Below are 23,516 nucleotides of genomic sequence, written 5' to 3'. Positions count from 1 at the left end.
GTACTTCATTATGTTAATTAAGTCACAAACTGGTGGAAATTGGCTTGCTCTAGAGATTTTTAGCGCGTAATTTATTTGATTTTTATCACTCAGCATTATTGCGAATGAGAACTTGCACCATGTAAGTTATGCGTTTAAGTGCATGACTGTGCTCGCACAGTATAGAGTTTTAGATATTTTTTTCTAGCTACTCAAAATTGCTGAAGATCAATTTTGCCCCTAGTAGGCAAATTTGCCACAGTTTTGGATCAAATTCCAATAAATTCGTCAACTTTGATGAAATCTGAGAATTGGAAGCCTTATTTGGAACTAATTGGATTCGTCTTGAACAGAGACCATTTATATACTTCAGTCGTCACAATAAGCGACTAAGATTAGACCATTTTTACACTTGCGCATTCATGGTAGTTTGGATGGAAGTAGCGATCCAACTTATGTGATCAAAAAGAGGCGCTTGTCGATTAAACGACTGGTTATGAACAATGGAGATGATGGAATGAGAACTTTTTTGTTGTTGTATAAATTTGCACCTGATTTTTCCCCTTATGCATAAAATAATGAGCATATTGATAAAAATCGTTGCTTCTCTGATTACATAATTGTTTGATTTGGTTATAAAGTAATTTTGTTAGTATTTTAAGCACTTAAATAACAATTTTATATTTAGATGGACATTTTTAGAGTATTGATGATTTTGATGTATCCTACATAGCCTATTGTTTCTAAGCCGAAGAGACCCACTTTAATTCCATTTTGATAATTTAAATGTGATATTCCCACACCTTCATGATCTTGTCAAAAACAATATGACATGAACTTGATGAATGATCCTTCATGCTCAGTGCCATTGCGAGGCCTGGTTGCCAAGTTATAAATGTATCGGAACAGGGACGACGGACAGGACAGCTGCATGTACTTCAAAAAAAAAAAAATGATACAGGATTTCACTTTAACATGATATCACTGTAAAAATGCTGTCAACATTGCGTATAATCTGATCATGACTTAACAGGGGTCACTACCCCGTTTTACTTATTATATTAACATGAACTTGAGCAGACGATAGAAAAGCGCGGGAAAACCACGAGCAAGCGAGCGAGAAAAAAACAGGTTGTCATCCCAGGATTTTCATATCTAATATTTCTATAAAAGCTTAAATTGACGATGATCGCTTGAAGCAAGTGGTAAAGACAGGTGATATGACCGATGTAGCGCGAAAAACTAACACTACCGATTTGAGTCCAATCCCCTCCTTGGTGAATTTGAGTAAGATGCGAGACATGAATATGCTTTGTTAAAACTCTCCCGCATATTAAAGCTGACACTGTATAACCGATTACAGTTTATGAGTTCATGCAGAATTTGTTTATACAACAAAACTGATGCAAGGTACATATATATGCAAATGTTTATATTTTTATTTCCATATCATTTTGAATTTAAAAAAATTTACATACCGATTACAGTTTATGAGTTTATGCAAAATTTGTTTTATGCAACACAGGACTGTTATTAAAGTGCATATATCAAAATGTTTATATTTTTATTTCTATATCATTTTTGAATTAAAAAAAATTACATACCGATTTAATACAGTTTATGAGTTTATGCAACAGAACTGTTATTAAAGTGCATATATCAAAATGCTTATATTTTTATTTCTATATCATTTTGAATTAAAAAAAATTACATACCGATTTAATACAGTTTATGAGTTTATGCAACAGAACTGTTATTAAAGTGCATATATCAAAATGCTTATATTTTTATTTCTATATCATTTTGAATTAAAAAAAATTACATACCGATTTAATACAGTTTATGAGTTTATGCAAAATTTGTTTATGCAACAGGACTGTTATTAAAGTGCATTATATCAAAATGTTAATATTTTTATTTCCATATCATTTTGAATAAATCAATTTTACATACCGATTACAGTTTATGAGTTATGCAAAATTTGGTTATGCAACAAAACTGATGTAAGGTACATATCCAAATGTTTATATTTTTATTTCCATATAATTTGGAATAAAAAATGTTTTCTTGCAAGAAGCTATTTATGATGTCAAGAATTATTAAAGCATCGCCTTTAAAAGGGGATGTCTAAACCAAGCTGACTGTGTGTGTAAATGTGTGTGTTTAATGTCTTTTATTTTACTGCGCAAATGGATACTGCACTATTTATGAATAATGCATGTTATCATTGGTTATATACAGATATGATGAATTACACATGATCATCGTGATCAGAGGAAATTCTAGATGCTTTAGCAACAAAATGAAGGTCTTTATAATTAGAGAATAAACGGTAGAATTTTTATTTTGCCTATCCTCTACATGTGATAGACGACAGGCAGGTCCAATATTTTGAGTAGTGGATGCCGGCGCAGCCGGTATCCACTACGATAAAAATATTGAACCTACCTGTCGTCTATCATAGGTAGAGGATAGGCAAAATAAAAATTCCTATCGTTTATTCTCATTCTTAGTCAGTTAAATATTATTTTAATAACTGTAAACAATTTTTTTAAAGCAAAAACTAAGTTACCGTCATAAAAACTCCCCTCATTATAAAATGAACGAAACTTGTTTACAACTTCACGTAATCTGTTGCGCGTACTGCTAGCGCGTCGCGTATTCCGCACTAGTCTACGCATTACAGCGCAATACATACGCGCACCTCTACAAGCGTGTAAGGCATTATCAAGACGCATGATGACGTGGGGTCGTCTACGGCCTGATAAACGGCACCCGAAATCTTGCGATTGTCCAATCAAAAATGTGTCTACGAACTAGACCACTCCCACTGACTAAGAATATAATTTAAAGGTCATTGTTTACATTTTACGTATATAAAATGGCAGCAAGCAACACGAGCTGAGATTTTAAGCTTTGATAGCTGCTCATCTTTAATATACTTGAACACTATGGATCACAATGGCCTCATCCCAATGCCATAGTTCAATAACCTCAATTAAACAATCATAGAGCAAAATGTGACCTTAAGTTGCAGAGTATGAGTTTATGTACCCAAATTTTCAAAGGTCATTCAATGAATGTACAAATGTATTGGGGTTAAAGAAATGTGCCCTGATAGATGAGCATGTTGTGTATAGTGTAAGTACGGAGGGGTGATCATGTGAAAGTATATTGCGTTTTGTAACAGTTTCCGGCATTTTATATTATTTTGATTAATTATTTGACAGCAGCTTAATTTCTAGTGAAAATATTTAAGAAAAAAATCCAAAATATAACAATTAAAAGCAATTAACTTGCTAAAAATAAAACTATGTGGTATTTTGTCTCCGGTAATTTCCATTGAATTTCGAACTAATATGTGTATGAAACTGATTTATATATATTATTTCACTCATAATATATAATTTAAGTAATCACGTGTTTTTTTTCATTTTCCGTGAGCAATCTTAGGTGTTTGAAAAAAGAATTAATTAAATTAATTATCGCGAAGGTGAGGTATTTGGACAGTTTGGTTCTTGGATGATGATAATACAATGTCACAATCTTGACCTTTGTGGTCCACCAGAATATTATCTTATACAAATTAAAGCCAACTTGCTCTGCTATATTATGGCTATTATGATAGTAGTCATTATGAATTGAGTGTAAAATAATGATGAGTTTCCAGGTCATTTTTTCCACTCGATATAATCTAAAGTGACCTCCATTTAGAGCGCCATTCTTAAGAAAATATTTGCTCTTGGAGCCATATTTGCACTTAGAACCAAAGGAACGTGTAACAAGAAATAATAATGATGATGATACATGTAATAATATAATAATATAAATACTGACAACACCAATAATGATTATAATAATAACATACTACTACTACTACTACTACTACTACTACTACTACTACTACTACTACTACTACTACTACTACTACTACTACTACTACTACTACTACTACTAGGCTACTACTACTACTACTACTACTTTTTTTTAAACTTTTAACCCCATAGTTTTCCTCATTCTTCAAACCCTCTTTCTGGGGCTAATTTATAGTTTAAGCTTGCTGGATATCAAGTTTGTTGGTAGTGGTTCTTTTTTCGAAGCGCTGATAAAATATCAGGATTTTGTTTTAATCCGAGCGTAATTTTGCTCTGTGGACTGTTCTGCATCCTCGTCCAAAATATGGCTATACATTCCAATTTTAATACTTTTAAACAAAACTACTCTTGGCGCATTTTAAATCTGCATATGAATTTTTCATTATATCCATAGGGTTGTTTTCTCTAGCGGTTACAGTACAATGCACCTTCAATTATACGTTGATAGCAAAACTATAACATACAGGGTGTCCCAGAAAAATTTACCGGGTGATTGAATTTGAACATAAGTCGACGAATAGACCGTCGCGTCGGAATTAAAAAAATTAAAATGTAGCGCGTAGCTCATTTTATCGTGCATCATAATACGCAAATTGTATTTGATTCCGTTCACTGATTGCGAAGAAATTAGCGATTACATAATGCGTCCATTAATGCAGTTCATTCAAAGTTTGATAAAAAAGCGCCTTTTTCATATTCGCTCACCCTTTATTAAGTTTGTGTATCTCATTAAATTTAGTCCCCATTATCTATTTTATAATCCGACGGTGTTATGTTATTCATGCTTTAACTGAATATGAACAACAGCTTGCAATGCACGACTAGACAGCCAATAAGAAGATGTTTAAACATGGGACTTTTGTTCAGCATCCCATTGTTTAAAACATGCCATAATTATTGTCAACACGGAGTGCTATACTTCAGAGGACAGAACAACCAGCATCCTGTATTTATTACCGTGTGATATAGGATACTAGGTCATTTGGGTGCCATAGCACAAAATATTTGCGCCACTAACGCGTGTGGGGATGGAATAATAGTAATTCGAATTGAGCTGTACAACTCCACGTTGGGAATACAACTTGAGTATTTGGCGCTATTGAGATCACTCGTGCACGAGTGATCTTATTAATACTACAAGTTCACTATCACCTGTATATTATTAGACTTATTGCAAGATCTTGAGCTTAACGCGTTGAAAATATTGTACGACGTCTCGACTTAATTAGCGTTTATTTTATTTGTGGGTATTATGACAGATTCGAGAACATAACAAATGCGATTTGCAATAAGGGGAAAGAAGGTTAAAGAACTGTTCTTCACATGCTCACGTAGTAGATCTAAACCCTAAATATGAACCAGCCTGGTGTGCGGGTTGTCAGTTATTTGAGATCAAACTAGGGCTTTTTTTATACACACACCACACTCAAACGAATCCAAAATTTGCACGCATAATCGCTACGCGCATGCGCATTCAATGTGTGGAAAAAGACTTAGGCCTACATACACGCAGACATGGATGGAGCAGGATTCTCTTGTATAGGCCTACCTGCTCCAAGTATGCAGCAGTTCCTATTATAATTACACTCCATACAAGTCACTATCAGGTATAAAATTTAAAATTCATAAAAATAATTTAAGTCGAACGACCAGCTTGGGTCGTACAAGCAGTCTATATCACATTGGGTCGTGATCTTGAGTTAATACAACACTGAAATAACTCGCGGGCATACAGTCTAAATGACAGTTATATCAAAAAAATAAACCGGGGACTCGGAATTCACAATTTAACTCTATAATAAAGCTAATCACACAGAAGAAGTTCATGCTTGAGCAGTAATAAAAGCGCTTGAAATAGCTTTGAATTTGTGACATTGATTATACTTAAACAAGTACGCCACAGAGTAATTTAAACTTACTTTAGTTTATGCAAGAACATCGACTATCATAAATATTAATGTTAATACAAGTTTTACCACTATACATTTTGAATCTGTAAAATTGCAGTATATTGACAGGTTTAAGGTTATTAATTATTTTAAACTGTTGTGATTTGGTAGTTCACAGCATCTTACGAATGGTAGTGAGCTTTGGCAAAAACTGCATTGCTCAATTCATAGCGAGTGTGTAGAAGAATTAAAATATCACAGATATACTTTTATAGGTGCTGGGGTTTTTGAGTCACGTTGTAAAGAGGGCTGAAACAACAACACTTTTGTAAAACGTACATTACTCATTAATGACAATAAATTAAGCAAGTTTGCAAAGTATACGATTTGTAGAATGAATTTTTGCAAAACATCAAGGTGTTAATTTTCAATAATATATTGATCTAGATAATGAAAATCGATTTTTAGGTTGCTTCGACCAACAATACCTCGTCTACCCTTAAGATGTGTCCTTTGCAAGAAATTCTGCCCAATGTAATCATGTTTAATCATAGATTTTGGTTTAATACAGTACGGCGTGTAGGTTGCATTAGAATTTCCTTCCTGCATGTAGGATCCATAATGTACATGCTTAACCACGTATAGAAGGGTCTTGCATGTTGATTTAATGAGGCTAGTCACTGAAACTATAGTTTAAAGTGTATATATTTTTAGCGAACTTAATTCAAAAGACACGAAAGTAATTATTTGAAAGGAATGTTTTATTTACAAGTCTTCTTTTGTATTCTCCTCTTTTCTTGTTATGATTTTAGGATCCAGTGACTACTCAGGAAGAACTTCTCGCAATGGCCGTGGAATACCTAAGAGCAAGGCGGGCCAATGTCGGCTCATTGTCGTCATCGTCATCATTATCGTCGGCATCATCATCGTCGTCGTCGGGCTCCAACGTTTTTATTGGGACAAGCTATGACTCGAAATACACCGATCATACAGCTGCAGCAACGCCTCAGAGTAAACGAAGTAGAAGAAGACAACAACATTATCAAAACAATGGTACGAGAAAATTATTTATTGCATTTGCAATTACAATTGAATGCCTGAGTAGAAGAAGGGCCTAACTCCATGAACACTGTTTTGAGACATTAACAAAAAACACAATATTTGGAAAAGGTTTTTAGTGACAGATTGTTTTCATCTTGAGGGGACCTATAGTACCGGTACATGATCATACATTATAACATTATATGAAATGATATTATCATGTTCCAATGGCAACGGTACAGGTCTTTAAAATAAACTATTTTTTGTAAAATAAAGTTGGACCCTTCTTCCATTCAGGTATTCCATTATAGAATTGGAATAATGTCTTAAGAAAGATGCAGTGCATAAGAAACATTTTAATATTAATACAATTATGGTAATAATTGACATTTTTTGAATGTTTTTCAAGCCAAGACCATGAAGACGAATGCAGTGTTTTCACGTTGTTGCATTCTAAAAGATAATTGTCACACTTTTAGACCAACTTGTTCAATATATTATGTAAATTTTACGTCATACACTTTTAATAAGCCTTATATGCCTAGATATGGGATATTAGCTTAAATGAGTCACACAATCGTGGAAAACAGCACCCCCATACCAGTATTTACCAACATTGTTACATTGACACATATTTTGTGCATCTTCTGTCGTCTGCGAGGCAAAATGGCGGGAAAGCTGATGTGCTAAGAACTCGTTCGTCGCGTGGTGTTTTATGGCTCGTGTGTAATCAGCCTTGTCAACAGCATTCACTTCATTTTCTAACTGAATGCACTAGTTCGTGTATCTTATGTTTAGAGTTAAAGCAAACCTTTTCAGTCGATTATATGACCTATGATATAGACTTGACAATCTTAACACATAAAATACGAGGTACTTCCGAAAGTTTAAGCATGGCTTTTAAATGCAGAGTGTATAACAACTAGGCATCTGAAAGTTAGTGACCATAAACAATCCGTAATCATCCAACCGTTCGTTTTTGACATTTCAGTTTGCATCTGAAAAAAAAGACTCTTTATTATTAAAGAGTCTTTAAGGTGCTCGCTTGTCTTAGTATCTTTCACTACTTGAATATGCGCCAAAACATGGTTGCATTGCTAACATGTGGCATAATTCTTTTAACCCCGACCCATTTACAAACATTACTATTAGTACTCAAAGTTTTACCTTTAAAAGTTAAAGAACTTGTTCAAAGATCATACAGAATTATACATGTACAAACATATTGATGTAAAGAACTGCGTTCAGACAAATGAAGAAACGAAGACACGACGTGTGCTCTTGAAACCTGCGAATAAGTATTTTCTTAAGAGTCGCTTTGATTCATGTGTCCGAACAAAACCCGGATACCAACAAATTTGAAAATTCTTTAAAAGTGTTCGGACCATTAATATGTATTAATGAAACTTTGCAGTCGCCTGCTCTGCAGTGGAATGAAACGCAAAAAGGACCTTTACCATGTTTACAAATCAAAAAGTGGTCGGTCATTTTTGAAAACGTTCATAACGTTTTTATAAATGGTACCCACCATTTGAACGTTTTCTGACAACCTTGGTCAATGGTCATGTTTATGCCGCACGCTTTTGAAAATGTTAGAAAAACGTTTTGCGATTGAAGGGACCACTGAACTTCTAACGTGTGTTTCAACGACAAGTTTCAATTTAAAAAATTCAGATTTGTACATTTTCATGATCATATTTAGAATCAGCATGAAAATTGCATTAAAATAAGTACAAACAAGCCTAGTATTGGTTCAGTGGTTTTTAAGATAGCTCGTGATATTTTGAGAAAATTTCTCAAAACTTGTTGGCTCCTATACTTTTTATGTTGAAATCAATGGCTAGCACGAAGAGCATTAACTTGCCCTCGCTAATAGATCTTCACTAACAATGTTTTTTCTTTATTATTTATACTTCTTCCACTACAGATCATGCAACAGAAACAGCAGCAACACCTCGACACAACGTCGCATTTCATCCGTCGTCTCCAACCAATGCCATGTTAGAAGGATTCAGGGAATGCATGGAAGAGACTATTCGATATTTAGTCGAAGTGGAACATTTACCGCCCGATCACGATATCGTTGTAAGATTGAGGGCGCACTTACTGAAAGCCCAATCAAAATTGGACTTGAACAATCGTGTAAGAGGAGGCAGTCTTGTAGACCCATCATGCACTGCGCGAGCGATCAAGACTCATGGATCACAGGGGACCCAAGTGGGATCTGCCGCATCGACACAAACGTCTCCTGATGCAGTGTCTTATTCGTCTCCAGCACAAATCCCTGTGTGGGTTCCTTCGGGTCAAAATGGACACCCAGCATCCCGTGGCACAGCACCGATTTCAAGAACTTCCGGGTTACCTAATAGCTCAACAGCTAGAAAGGTCATGAAACCCTTAACTGTTGATACAAATCAGTATTACGCTATGCCTTCACCCTTAATGTCACACTGTACAAGTAATAGTAGCTCAGGCAACTCAAACGAATCGTTATTGACGATTGCCAGAACTTTGCCGACGACGACGCAACCGACATATAGCACAGCAAATGTAACAGGTCGTACCCTTAGTTATCGCCGGCCAGCTCCTGTTCAAGGTGCATATCTTCACAGACAACATAATACAACAGTGCCAACCATGGTGTATTCCACAACCACATTAACAGCGCCAATTACAGCCACGGCACTGCCCACAACGGTGACCTCTGCGACAGGTCATCATTTAGGCTTCAACTTGAACTATGTTGCGCCTTACATTATGGCTTGGGTGAGACCGGCACAACAGTAATTACATTTTGAAATATTATTATGTATATTGGACCAAATTTAATCACCTTTGAAACATTCCAGTATATTTTGTGTAAAAAAAAATAGTTGTTGTTGTATTTCAAAGTTGTGTTCACGCCAGATTATTTTTATGAGGAAAAAAACGTGCATCACCACTGTCTACCTGTAACCTGTTTAAAGCATAATGTTGTAAACTTGTTATGTCGTTTCTATTTTACAGTAGTAAAATCTGCTAGCCAGAGTACAGTGACAAAAATGCTTTAGCTGAATGTATACTGTAGTCGCTAAAAACAATCGGTTGAAATCTGACCATTATGCTATTGTTACATGTTGCTTTGGAAAGAACAATTGGTCAAAAGTTAATCGCTCGTCATTAGCGATTTGTGTATAAATCCAGCATAAACATATCACAATGAATTGAAATAGACCTCCGTCTCTGCTCTCGAAAAGAGCCTAGTTCAGATGTCTAAACTAAAAGCAACCACTCCTCGCTGTAGCAGTTGAAGAATTGAAACATTCCACATTCTGGGTGCATCAGTGCAGCATCACAAAATATAGACCATTTCCCTTCTCTTGTCATGCAATATTTTCAAAACATTTACCTAAGCTATGTGCCTTGAGTTGCACGCATTTGTAGCCGAATAAAGAATTCTGCTTTATATGCGGTTTATAGGATCAGACACAATTCTTCTGGTATCCACTATCGTTCAAATAGAGCATGATGGGAAGATAGGGCAAAGGTCAATTACAAGAATTACGTATTTCGTGTTACGTGAACATGGTGAAGGTTCCGAAACAATAACTTATGTAAGGGTGAAATCCCGCTCTGTAAAGAGCCAAATAGGACAAGCGTTTGGAGTAAATATCATCATACTTGTAGACTAGAACTAATTTATTCTAAGTCCATTTGAAATTTTGCTCCAAGAAGCGATGTCCTGATGGTTCCTCAGAGAGTTGGGTTTAACCAACCTTTAAGTGTTAACTCTGTCAGGTGTTTCACAAATTCAGTTGTAGAGCTTGTGTAAGATTGTTCTTGTACCTATATAAATTGTTTACGAACTATTGATCACAATATTTGTAATGAAGATTACCGTAACAATTACGTTTCGCTGTTTACCGAACTACTTGCAAAGAAACCTCAACGTCATCGTCAAACCGCAGCACGCGCCACTACTGGCGTGCGCATTCCCGCATTTACAATGTTCACATCGACGATGTTTCAGTTTCTTCGTAAAGGATTTCGGGACATGCCGAAATGCCTACGATATGCATCGCTGTACGTAAGTTACTCATCTCATACGTACGCAACAGTAGTTTAAATTACAATAATTACGGTATTTGTTTAACGTGAACCCGATGTAGTTGCCCCTTGTTTTGTAGTAAATCCATGTACAAGTATCCACATTGTGCGTTTTCTTTGACTTGAATATTTTTTTGTAACATCAGTTAAACCTGTCATCTTCTCTGGTTAAACTAATGTGTTTCGGTGCGTACTCATGGTACTTCAGTCAGTGGCGGCGCCACGGGGGGGGCAAATGCCCCCAGTCAAAACTCTTGCCCCCCTGTTGCCCCCCCCCAAAAAAAACCCCAAATTACGAAAATTTCCACTTTTTACGGTAATTTTGCGCAAACTTTGTTGATTTTGCCCCCCCTGAAATTCACTTTTCCCCCCTAGTGCCCCCCCGAAAAAAATTTCCTGGCGCCGCCACTGACTTCAGTACTCAACCAAGAAAGTGGCAATTGTATGAGAGAATTGTTCTGTGTAGAATTGCTGTTAACATATCATTCTAAAGGGCGATCAAAAGCTCAAAAACATAACATCATTTCCTTCACATCCAAAACGCTGTGGAAAGTATTTTAATACTTGCATAATTCTAAAAACGAATCAACGCCTTTACAGATTGTATTTTATTATTCTGAATGTATGTTTCAAATATCGTGAGTTGTGCATTAAAAACCAGTTTCGTTATCAAACACTGTGACGTAAATTAAAGATCCAAAATGCCGAAAAGTAGCAATCATGGTAATTTTAAAATGTTATCGGGCATCCGTGTAGAACATTTCTGTCACAATGTATTCTCAAACATAATATCACCAAATCATGCAAACGGGGTAGTACAATGTCGTGAACATTAGATTGTTGCATTATAATAAACCTGTTAATCAGCTTAAGATGTGATGGTAATTTAATCAAGATGTGAAAAAAGGTGTCAAAAAAATTCCACGTTTAGTTGAAAATGTGCATTAGGTGATTAAACAATAAAGAATTAACACAATATTTTAAATAGTTAATCAGTTCCAACAATTTTGACGACATTGTCCAGCGTGATCTGGTAATATCTTGAACTTGCGTGATCGAGTAATATTATATTTTGTAAGCAAATAATTATGTTTCATCTTGTTAAGGCGCTTCGGATTGGAACATGACCTTAAATACTGAGACAAGTCAAGCGGACACACAGGAGGAATGGTATGGGTTCTATAAAGGAGATCCCAAGGCTTGATATTCGCCGTCGAAGTGATGTAATAATCGGGTTAACTACCATAGCAATAGAGTAAAACAACTTTTGAATAGATGCTCTTCACGTTCACGCGGTACCTCTGCTTTGAACCATATCAAGCTGATCACTCGCACCTGTAAGTTTGAAAGGAGCGGTATTGTATTCAATTTATAATAGCAGACATACACAGGTGATGAGTACAATCTGCTTGTAGGGCAGGGCGATATATTCAAAAATTGTTTTACCCTATTGATATGGTAGTTAATCCGATTATTACGTCACTTTTACAGCGAATAAGGGCTGTTATTTCCTCCCTATGTGCATGATTTTTCTCAGGAGGAGGAAAAGACCAAAACTTTCATTTTGATATAATTATGGCCTTAGCTCAAGAACCACAAATATAAATGAAATTATTGGCTTCCTTGATTTGTTTCCTATAATATCAATGTATTAACACTACATGCTTTTATTTAACCCCTGAGCACTACCTGCCGATCTAACATTGCTTCTGATTGGTCAATTACATTATATCTTCACTTTATTCACCAATCAGAATGGAGCTTTGCAAATAATTCACCTCAATTTTTTTTGCGTGGTGAAATTATTCTAACAATATTGCTGATTGGTCCAATTGATAATGAAAACTTCTTTTTGGCCAATCGGCAGGTAGTTCTCATATAGGTATGGTTAAAACTGGAAAAATATGGCCCTTGACTCCACACTCGCCTTAATTATACACCCACAATAAAATCATTGCGCTCATCTCAACTGTTTGGAAATCAAATATGCACCGTGCCGTTTCGTTGAAAATACAAACAAGTTACAGAGTTTATATTTGATAAAATCGAAACTTGATGCTAATCGAATGTATATATCAGACTATATATTTCTGATGGTATTCATCAAAGTTGTATTAATGTTATTTGTAAGATTTAGTATTGGATGTAATTCCAGCAGGTTATTTTAAGTTTTTTTAATCTTTCCAAGCATATCAAGTATTTTTACACACGTATGTAAAATCGTATTTTTCTTCGAGAGATTAGGCTTTTGTATAAACAGTGATGTCATCAATGACGCAACTTCCTACGTAGATGTCTGTTTTTGAGTGTCTGTGATCAAATTACACTTTACAGATTCATTATGCTAAGCTCTCGATCGTTGTGGGTACACCGAGATACAAAGCTGAATGTGTACATTTACTGAATAGCGTTGTTGGCTGACAATCGTTTGATTTGATTTTCACCATTTATAACAAAAATGAATACAAATTATTTATCAATGTGAAGAAACATTTCATTATGAAGCAAAGAACTCTTCCTGAGAGGCTTGTCGAGTGCAGATCCGTCGGAACACGCTTTTCAATACGGAATAAATGCTAACCTCATCGTGACATCATCCAAGCAGCAAAGTTCATTTCTCATTGAAAAAGCGTTATCCAACGGATCTGCAGTCGACCATTCTGTAAGCAATTACCCACCACGTCTAATTACACGTATCAATATTATGCAAGTTGACTACGTAATTATTGATATGGAGACCAAAAATATAAAATCTGCTTTCAGTCTCCTTTTCTTTTTCTAGAAATACATAACCTGAGTTAATTCTAGAAACACACCGCCCGAATTATACGGTCTGGAAAAAAAGATGGTATGGACGTGATAAGTTGAAAATGTTACCGAATTCTAGGGGTGTGTTATTACGTGTCACACACAGTGTTAGTATTTTCCTGCAACCGTGGACGTTGGCCAGGATACACTCTGTATATATGCATACAAATTCCAACCGAGGACGTCCTCGGGTTGCCGGAAGCCACACGAGGCATATGAAGACCATGTCCGCATTTGCCGGTACATAGGGTAGAGCCGAGTAGAGCCCTCGTTTGGATAGTATGACGTCCACGGTTAGGCGGAAAATTTAGTGGATGTCCTCGTTTGACGATGCATCATCACATACATCCTAGTTAGCTGGTGAATAGGCCTACAAGACAAGTATTTTGTGTGTTTCGTGTATACGAAGTTCGCATTAAATCAAATAATGCTACTAGCAATATACCCATTACTACAGTGTTTGATCACAAATGTCATCTGCATGTAGCACATAATCTGAACTCTCATGATAACTGTTAATGTTTTTCTTCATCCAAATTATAATGTTCTTTGTCTTTCCCGTTATGGAGTAAGTAACTGATGCATGTAAGTCAAAACTATTTTGTTTTCAGGCTGAATATAAAAGTTCGAAAAATAAGATAATGCTTTTGATGATAGCCAAATGTTTATCTAGAGAAGATGAGAACAAGAAAAGAGTGTGTCATGGTGTCATGCATAATTATCATATTCTGCCGCAGTTGAAAGTCGAACATTATTATGTAGCTCAGCCCATGGAAATTTTTTAATGTTTTATTAATGTATACGATTTGTTTTGGAGGAACATGTACTATTGCCGATGTAAAAAAATGTTCATGTACTGCCTTGCTTTTTTATAATTTTTTAAGGAAACTTATACACGCAAAAATGAAAGTTTTAAGATTAATTTGTACGCTTTGGAGAAATTGGAGACTCACGGTGAAATTTTCAGACAAAAACATTGCTTTCCCCGCTTGCGCCAACTGTGCTTTCACTCAAAATGTTCTCCCATTGATTCAAGTTTCTTCATACAATAATTGTGTTCTTCCTCCTCCCTGAAAAAAATCACGTTTATTGTTTTACATGTTTTACTTGTCCCCTTATTCAAATTCCCTAATTTCTCCAGGGCGTAAAATAATGAACGGTCCTTAATTAAGCAGTCCCTAAATTGACCTTTCTGTAAATCCCATAAGCCTTTGCAGGTAGATCTGCGATATCGTCATGCCTGTGCACTTCGCTGCTTTGAAATGCGCAGTAGCAATGTTCGCTAAACGATGTTGGCATCGGCGTGACGACATCTCAGGTCTACTCGCAAAGGCTTATGGGATTTACCGAAAAGGTCAATTGAAATGAGTTATCTATTGGTTAGAATCAAATCTAAAAAGAAACACTTGAAATGCTTATAATGGATTTAAATGATAATATGAAACTTTATTAATTCTTATTTTAGATTTGTCCTCCATCGGAATTTAGAAAGTAACCATGGTAACCATGGAAACGGGAGATTTTTTACCAAATCCATCGTGATACCAGGTCGTGTATTGTGTATAATTATTATGCATGGTGTGTACCGTGATCATGATATGTTTGAATGTATATATATATTATTTTTACGTTCTAATGTTTATCCTTAATGCCATCTCCTTTTTTATTTTCGGTATGTGATACCGACATGCTACTTATGGTGAATAAAAATAAATATCATTTCTGAATAGAATACATACTTCTTTGTATACAATTTTGTCTTTATTATTTTACTATTATTAGCTTAGTACTTTATCTCAGTAGTTTATCGTTACTGATTGTTAGGCTGGGAGCAGCAACCTCAAAAAAAACCCAAAAAAAAACGAGTTCGTTCACCCCCACTACATACAGTGTTTGACACCATAATTTATTTGTAGTTAGTATGGACCCTTTATATCACTGCTAGGTAGGTAGTGGTCTCAAATCTTGTGGTATCAATTTTTTTTCTACATGTCATTTTACGTGTGATAGCGTAAAATCCCGAAAATGTGACAAATTTAAGGGGTAGGGGTAATATAAACTCCCACTTAAAGCCATATTATAACATTTCTGTAAAAATAGATTAGTATTTATTTTCCATAAAATGTTAGCTTTTACTTAGAGAATAAAGGTATTGGTTTTAGCCACCTGGAGTGCATCTATCGTCTCATATAACACGGGCGACATCATTATTTTTACGCTAAAAATAATGATGTCGCCCGTGTTATATGAGACGATAGATGCACGACAGCGGCTAAAAACAATACCTTAATTCTCATTCTTAAACACTTCAATTCAAATAGAAATATCATAAGTATATTACAAATTTTAATCAAATTAAATCCTACATTTTATAAGGAACTACCTAGGGCTTAAAATCGACCAGTCCCGTTGTTGCTATATGCGCCTCCCGATTGGTTCAAATAGCGAGCACGCTGACCCGTGTGATATCGTGTCATATCACACGGGTAAGAACCAATGAGATTACAGGAACGTTCTCAAGTGTTTAAGAATGTCAGATATGCCCCCTTTTATTTTTACTACTAATTACTTACTAATTTACTACTAGCGCCCATGCATGTTACTCCCACGGTTGTAATACGGTACGATCCTATGGGTGTATATGTATGTGTATCCCGCACGCCGTGTACGTACTGTATGCATTCGTGTTCGGCTAATATGTCCATCGTAATAATAAAACGCCGGTTCAATCGTTTTATTCAAAATCTCGGATTTTGACAACACTACAGCACCTAAAGTCTTGATTTTTGCAGAGTATCTTTATTGACTAAAGTACATTACAAGCGTGTCATACTGCAGTTACTGTCCGTTTTCCTATACATAATACACAGTGCTCTTTCCCATTGACGCGTGACCTCTACAAATAGCCTACGTTAAAATAATGGGGATATGCCTAGTTAACGTCGCTGTGTGAAAAATAACCGGCCAATATTAAAAGTACTCTTCTAAAGTTCTAGAAAATATAGTTTTGTAACATGTCCTAATTTTTTTAGCTAATTTAGATGTTTGGAAATATTCGTACTTTGGTGTTTTAGTTAATGTTATAGGTAATAGTGCATTGCCTAGTTAACGTCGCTGTGTGAAAAATAACCGGCCAATATTAAAAGTACTCTTCTAAAATTCTAGACAATATAGTTTTGTAACATGTCCTAAATTTTTAGCTAATTTAGATGTTTGGAAATATTCGTACTTTGGTGTTTTAGGAATGATATGTAAACGACAGATAACACCAAAAAATATGAAGAAATTATTTCCAAACCGTGTTAAGTCTGCAAACCACCATGTTTCTCATTTTCAAGAACGCTGGTTAACAATAAGCAGAGTTTTGTCTCATTTCGTAAACAAAAGCCCACACAGAATTGTTCTCTAGCGCTCGCTTTATAATCGTTCACCCAACTGAAACTATAATCCCAGCCATTGCTCCATTGTACGTGTAAAAGCAGAAACATATGATGTGTGTATTTAACCAGAGAAGATATGATTTAATCAGTTGAGCTGCTTTCAATGAGTGTTATCTTGGTATACACTTCTAGTGCCCGTTTCTATTCATCGTTATGTATTCTTCTCCCGTGCATTATTTTCGCGAACTACCCTTCACAGCCCAAATTATATAAACCTGCACGCTAAACAATGCATTATCTAAAACCTGCACGCTAAACAATAGATTCTAGATAATACGTGCACGCTCAAATACTAGAAATACTACTTTCACATAACCATAAAGTAGAGTTAGGTGGCGCTTTAGACACAGAGATCACATAACTATATAATTGTCTGTTCGATATATATACCAACAAAAAGTACGAATATACATTCTGTGGTGTTAAAATGGTATAGTTACAAACGGTGTTCTATAATAGTGTACAATTACCGAATAAGGTGCAACTCGCTAGACTTGAGTCCAGTCCTCGTTTACGGAGTTTAGGATTAGGGTTTAGGGTTGGGATAGGGCAGTCTTGTAATAAGACTAGTAGAGTTGCACCCTTGCAAATATCATTGTCATAAATTATGATTAATGACCTCAAATAAATCAAACATCAAATGAGAATAATCGAGCTTCTATTAATTAAAAGGGCCAAAAACAGGTGGATCATAATTATACAAGATGACACCATTGCAAAATATTCAGCATTTTACAAATGAAATACATGTAGGCCTATATCTAAAATAACATAGCCGGGCCCGGGTAACACACACTAGCGCATAATATCATGATCATGCTTTATAATACCATAGGCCTTCAAACACATGTGTTTGAAGGCCTATGATAATACTGAACAAATTGTTAAATCCCAATGTCGTGTGTTTTAATATAAGTAGTTCAAATTATAGAGCTATAAAGTCCAGTTGATATTCACCGTAGTACTAGTCTGACATCTAAATCGATCGTTCCAACCGGTTCAGTGCTCTCTGTGTTCGAAACCACAATATTAAATGATCACAACATAAAGTCAAGTCAATTAAACCATGCGTGAATAAGTTACCTAAGTATGACGTATGGCGCAATCGATACCATTGATTACAAGGATTGATTTTCTTTACCAGTTAAATGCTACGTAGCTGGTCAATGTCCTGACGGTGTTTTTAAAATGTAAGATATTTTCCCTAATATTAAAACTAATATAATGAATGCAGCAATTAATATTGCCTATTGTTTTAATAGGCCTACACTCAAAGTGTATGACGGATAATGTACTCGTGCAAATGCATTCGTCAAGATAATTGCACTTGCCATGGAGTTATTGCATTTAGCTTTCGAGCCTATCGGCTCTCAAGCTAAATGCAATAACTCCACGGCGCGTGCGATTATCTTGACGAATGCATTGCACTCAGTTCATTATCCTTATCTTAATAGCTTTTAATGGGGTTTAAGTCCTGCAAAGGTCGAATTGAATTCTACTGTAGACATGACTGCATCATGTAAAAACCAGAATTTAAAAATTTTTTCAGGGCGTTCTCCTCAGCAAATGTTATAATATGGCTTTAACTTTTACTCATGATAATAAATTAATTTTGGTATGAAAATGTAGCCATTCGATTGTTCTTACTTTCTATTATTATTTGAAAGCAAACCTAGGTTTTATTATACCATGATAGGATGTGGATAGTTCACTAGTGGAAAATTAGATTTTTCATTACCATATGTAGGGCGAGTGTGTATGTGACAATGGCTTCAAAACAAACTACTACCCCATTTTTTTTTTTTTCAAAATTGGTTTCCATTTTTAAATTTTGTTTTTGACGTCAAGCGTCTAGGCAAACACTGACGGTTCAAATATTATGTGCGTGTTTGCTTTTGTGTCAGTTTAGGAGCGTGGGATTGGAGGTAGGTGTGAAGTGTATGGGGGGGGGGGGTGCGAGGTGGGGTTGGTGTACCCCCCATATTTTGCCAGCTGGGGATGGTCCATACATCATCCCCCCCCCCCCCAATGTTGACGCTTATATGTGGATTTCTGGCCTCATATTTGGCCATTTTAACCTCAAAAGTGCAAATTTTTGCGCGCTTCGCGAACATTTATTCCACTTTTCAGCACATATGAAAATGTTTAACTACAAAAACGATTCTTTTATAAATGCATCTACGTACAGTTTCCACCTCGATACACCCGAGTACACAAACATTTCCAGCACAGGGAGTCTAATCTCCACCCAGTCTGTGTTATACTACACGCTTGAGTGCATAGCATCATAAGAGCTGTGTGAGATCTAGTGGAAACTAGACATTTTTGCCAAAACCTCAAGTGTTCCTTTCATCCAATCAGAATTTTTTTTATATCGAACTTAGATCACACTTATATTGGCCAAATACCATGAATACTAGCTACATTAGAATGAGCAATGGCCACTCCCTTTCAATTGTAAATCTTGTACAAAAAGTTACTGTGTTATCATACGGTTGTAAATTCAATGAACTGACTTTGCTAAAAAGCGCTTTCAAATTGATATGGTTTAGCTTCAATTTTTTATGGCAACATTTTTCGCAGCCTGTCAGCCTTGTGTATAGTTTTGTCAGCCTCGTATACGTCACTTGTCGCGTGTCCTGTACCCGGGTCCTGTACCGCCTAAAATGCATAGAGATTTAGTGTTGCGCCCTCAACAAGTATAATGATCCAGAGGGATGACCTAATACGAGATCGAAGTTCCCTGCTTCCCGGCCCAGTAAAATGATCCAGATATCCAGAGAGGTCAAGTGCCTGTGCCGTACATCCCCAAGAGGTAATCCATGTATTCCAACTGTTCAAGGTATCTATGAATGATTAATTAGGTGACGTATTTATAAACTGCGGATGTCGTGTTTCGCCTCTGTTTCTAGAGGCGGCGGATGACATGATCGAGCCGGCAACTTGTGAAACGGCCGTATGCATTTTCCAATATAGGCCTAGTCAGTTAGTTTTGTGGGGTTCATTATCGAACCCCAACGGTTTTAGCTTGTATTTATATTATATTTATATTTATCAACATAGGCCTATTTAAATTGTTTGTGATATTTCAAGCGTTTTAAAATTTCAAAATAATCCCATTCAATTACACGGTTGACGATGAAAATTTACTAAATTTAGAGAATGCAATGCGGCCACCACCTGTGTTTCTACAAAATCACGAATTGAATGTTATTACAGCCATATATATTCAATTTTTACACTGTAAAAACTTCTAGACACCCCATCTTGTACTCAATTTGTAAACATAATTAAATGCTAAAACATGTTTAGGAATTTGATGCTTTGTGGTTAGCTATTCAGCTTGCATCCAGACGTGTTTTTATTGTCGTGCTATTATTTATCCTTCGTTTTCACACTTTTATCTACGTTGTGATCAATTTTGATGTAGTAAGTACTGTCAACGTTCTTTTGTCATCCTATAATGAACTCTCGCTAGCCTGAGATTGACTTTATTTGCTCCCATTTGATGTGTTTACACTTCACGATTCTACAACAAGTCAGCGTAAGCTTCCCTGTACAAGTCTATGTATTACTAAAGGCTGACATTAAGTGTTGCTTCTGCAAGGAACTCCGTTGATTTGTGTTTCATTGACTTTGAATGTCAGCCCTGTGTGAAACGGTCGCAATGCACCTGTTGGACACCAGAAGTTCGAGCCAAAGAATAATTTACTCTCCTGACTTTTTGAAAAGCTTGAACGGCAGCCCCAGTAACTTTATTGACAATGACTTAAAGATTAAACTTGATGAAATTAATACATACCGTAAACGAAATAAACGCGGTTGTCGTGGTGGTAAAAATGTACCAAGAAAGATTCAAGTAGTTGAATCTGCCAGAAACTCTGCACCAGTTACTGTTGTTGATTCTGGAAGAGGAGTCAATTACAACAACCTTTGTAAAGTAATGTGTGAGACACCTGTCGCCACCAGTACTAAGCGCCCCCATAATGACGCCCCATCTTTTGTGCTCACAAATGCACAATCGCTTATGAACAAATTCGACGAATTTGAATTGCTCTTGGAACAAGAGTCTATTGATGTAGGCGTCGTTACAGAATCCTGGTTTCGCCCTCACTATCCTGACTTTATGTGCAATATTGATGGATACGAACTGTTTTCAAATTCCCGTACTCACTCAAGAGGAGGAGGGGTTGCTATTTATGTAAACTCACAGATCCCAGCCAGAGAAGTTTCCGAAGTGTCAGTGCCTGATGAATTGGAATGTGTATGGGTACAACTGCAGCCAAAGCGACTACCAAGAGACGTCTCCGTCATTGTGGTTTGTGCAGTTTACATTCCGCGCGACTCACCAAATCAAGAACTTCTCAGACTTCATTTACTTGAATCAATAGACTTACTTCATACCAAGTATCCTGATGTAGGCTTTGTAATCATGGGTGACTTTAATAGAATGCAAATCAACAACATTCTTTATAACTGTAATTTGAAACAATTGATCAAGTTTCCCACCCGTGGTCAAGCCACTCTGGACCTTGTACTAACTAACATTGGCGCTCATTATAATGAGCCCATTTCCTTATCTGCGCTTGGGAAGAGTGACCATATAAGTATCATGTGGAAACCTTTAGAGCATGTTGCCAAACATTCCAATGTCAAAAGGACATATCGCTCCATGAAAGAGCACCAAATCAGAGAATTTGGTAACTGGATCCAGCACAAAGACTGGACCAATGTCCTTAACGCCAGCAACACTCAGCAAAAAGCTGATGCTCTCTATGAGTCTCTCCATGGTGCTGTAGAGTCATTCTTCCCTCTAACCACAGTAAAGGTTCATAATAATAATAAGCCCTGGATGTCTGATAAAATCAAAAAACTTGTCAAAAAAAGACAGCTTGCCTTTTCAACAGGTAACAATGAGGTGTACAAGAAGCTGCGTAACAAGGTACAACGAGAAATTAAGAGGGCTAAGCAATTCTATTATGCTAACAGGGTTCGTAATCTTCAGGCTACCAATCCACGGAAGTGGCATCAGCAAATCAAGACCATGACGGAAATACAAAATCTGAAGTCAGCATACCTGTCCCAGGGGTGGACAATGATGATCATGTTGCCATTGCGAATAAAATCAATGATCAGTTTGTGCAGGTCTCCTCCCATATGACACCTTTGGATCTTTGCAATCTTGAGACCTACTTACCGGCCATTGAGTCCCCTCCATTGCTCTACCCATGGGATGTGTATGCTGAACTCAGTAAAGTTAAAGCCAGTAAAGCATGTGGCCCAGATGGGGTTTCCCCAAGGTTGATCAAGGAATTCGCATACGAATTAAGTATCCCTGTAACGGACATTTTGAACTGTTCTTATCATGAGGGAGTGGTCCCCACACAGTGGAAAAAAGCCATCGTTGTCCCGATCCCCAAAACAAAACCTCCCAAGGTCGATAAACTTAGACCTGTCTCCTTGACCGATGTTTTGTCAAAAATAGGTGAAGAATTTGTTGTGAAGTGGATTTTGGAAGACATCGAAGACAAAATTGACCCCCAACAGTTTGGGAACATCAAGGGTATCTCGACTTCCCACGACTTGATCAACCTCCTCCACACTCTTCATCAAGGTGCTGACAGGGTCAACAACGTGGGAACGGTGGTTCTGACGGACTTCTCCAAAGCGTTCGATATGATAGACCATAACATCCTCACTGAGAAATTTATCCACTTGGGAGTCCGCAGATCCATCGTTCCCTGGTTGTGTGACTTTGTCAGCAACCGTATGCAATGTGTTCGCTACAATCAGTCACTCTCTGAGTTCAAAGTTCTCAATGGTGCCCTCCCACAGGGGACTAAACTCGGCCCAATTGGCTTCCAGGTTATCATTAATGATGCAGTCCAGTCCAAAGATGCAAGCATCAACTGTTGGAAGTACGTGGATGACCTGACACTTGCTGAAAATCGTCCGTATTCCCAACCAAGCAAGCTTCAAGACACACTGGACGAGTTCACTGAGTGGACAAACAAAAACAAGCTTAGCTTGAACCCTAGCAAGTGTCAGGCCATCCAGGTCTGTTTCAAAAATGAACCACCGCCCCCTATTGAGCTTAAGATAGCTGGTAAGCCCTTGAACTATGTAACTGAGGCTAATATACTAGGGGTTCACCTTCAAAATGACTTGAAATGGGACAAAAATGTTAATGAAATAACAAAGAAATCCAACCAGAAGTTGTATATGCTTAAACTGCTAAAAAAATTTGGTTTCAATGACGAAGAACTAATTACTGTGTACAAAGGTTATGTGCGCCCTATTCTTGAGTACGCAGATGTCACCTGGCACTGCTCGTTAACAACAAATCAGACAAAGTCACTTGAACAACTCCAAAGACGTGCATGCAGGATCATTTTAAG

At 36.6% G+C, this 23,516-nt stretch overlaps 1 protein-coding gene across 1 annotated transcript in view; it reads left to right on the top strand.

The window, feature by feature from the left end:
* Positions 1–11,073, top strand: part of LOC140141251 (uncharacterized) — a 36,789-nt gene extending 25,716 nt beyond the window's left edge. The window contains exons 4-5 of the mRNA XM_072163059.1: positions 6,556–6,796; positions 8,712–11,073. Coding sequence (XP_072019160.1) covers positions 6,556–6,796; positions 8,712–9,571 — 1,101 coding nt within the window. The 3' untranslated portion in view covers positions 9,572–11,073. The remainder of the gene's footprint in view (positions 1–6,555; positions 6,797–8,711) is intronic.
* Positions 11,074–23,516: the final 12,443 nt, after the last annotated feature.

The sequence above is a fragment of the Amphiura filiformis genome, chromosome 19 (genome assembly GCF_039555335.1).
Source record: "Amphiura filiformis chromosome 19, Afil_fr2py, whole genome shotgun sequence".
NCBI lineage: Eukaryota > Metazoa > Echinodermata > Ophiuroidea > Amphilepidida > Amphiuridae > Amphiura > Amphiura filiformis.
This window is presented reverse-complemented; position numbering and strand designations above follow the sequence as displayed.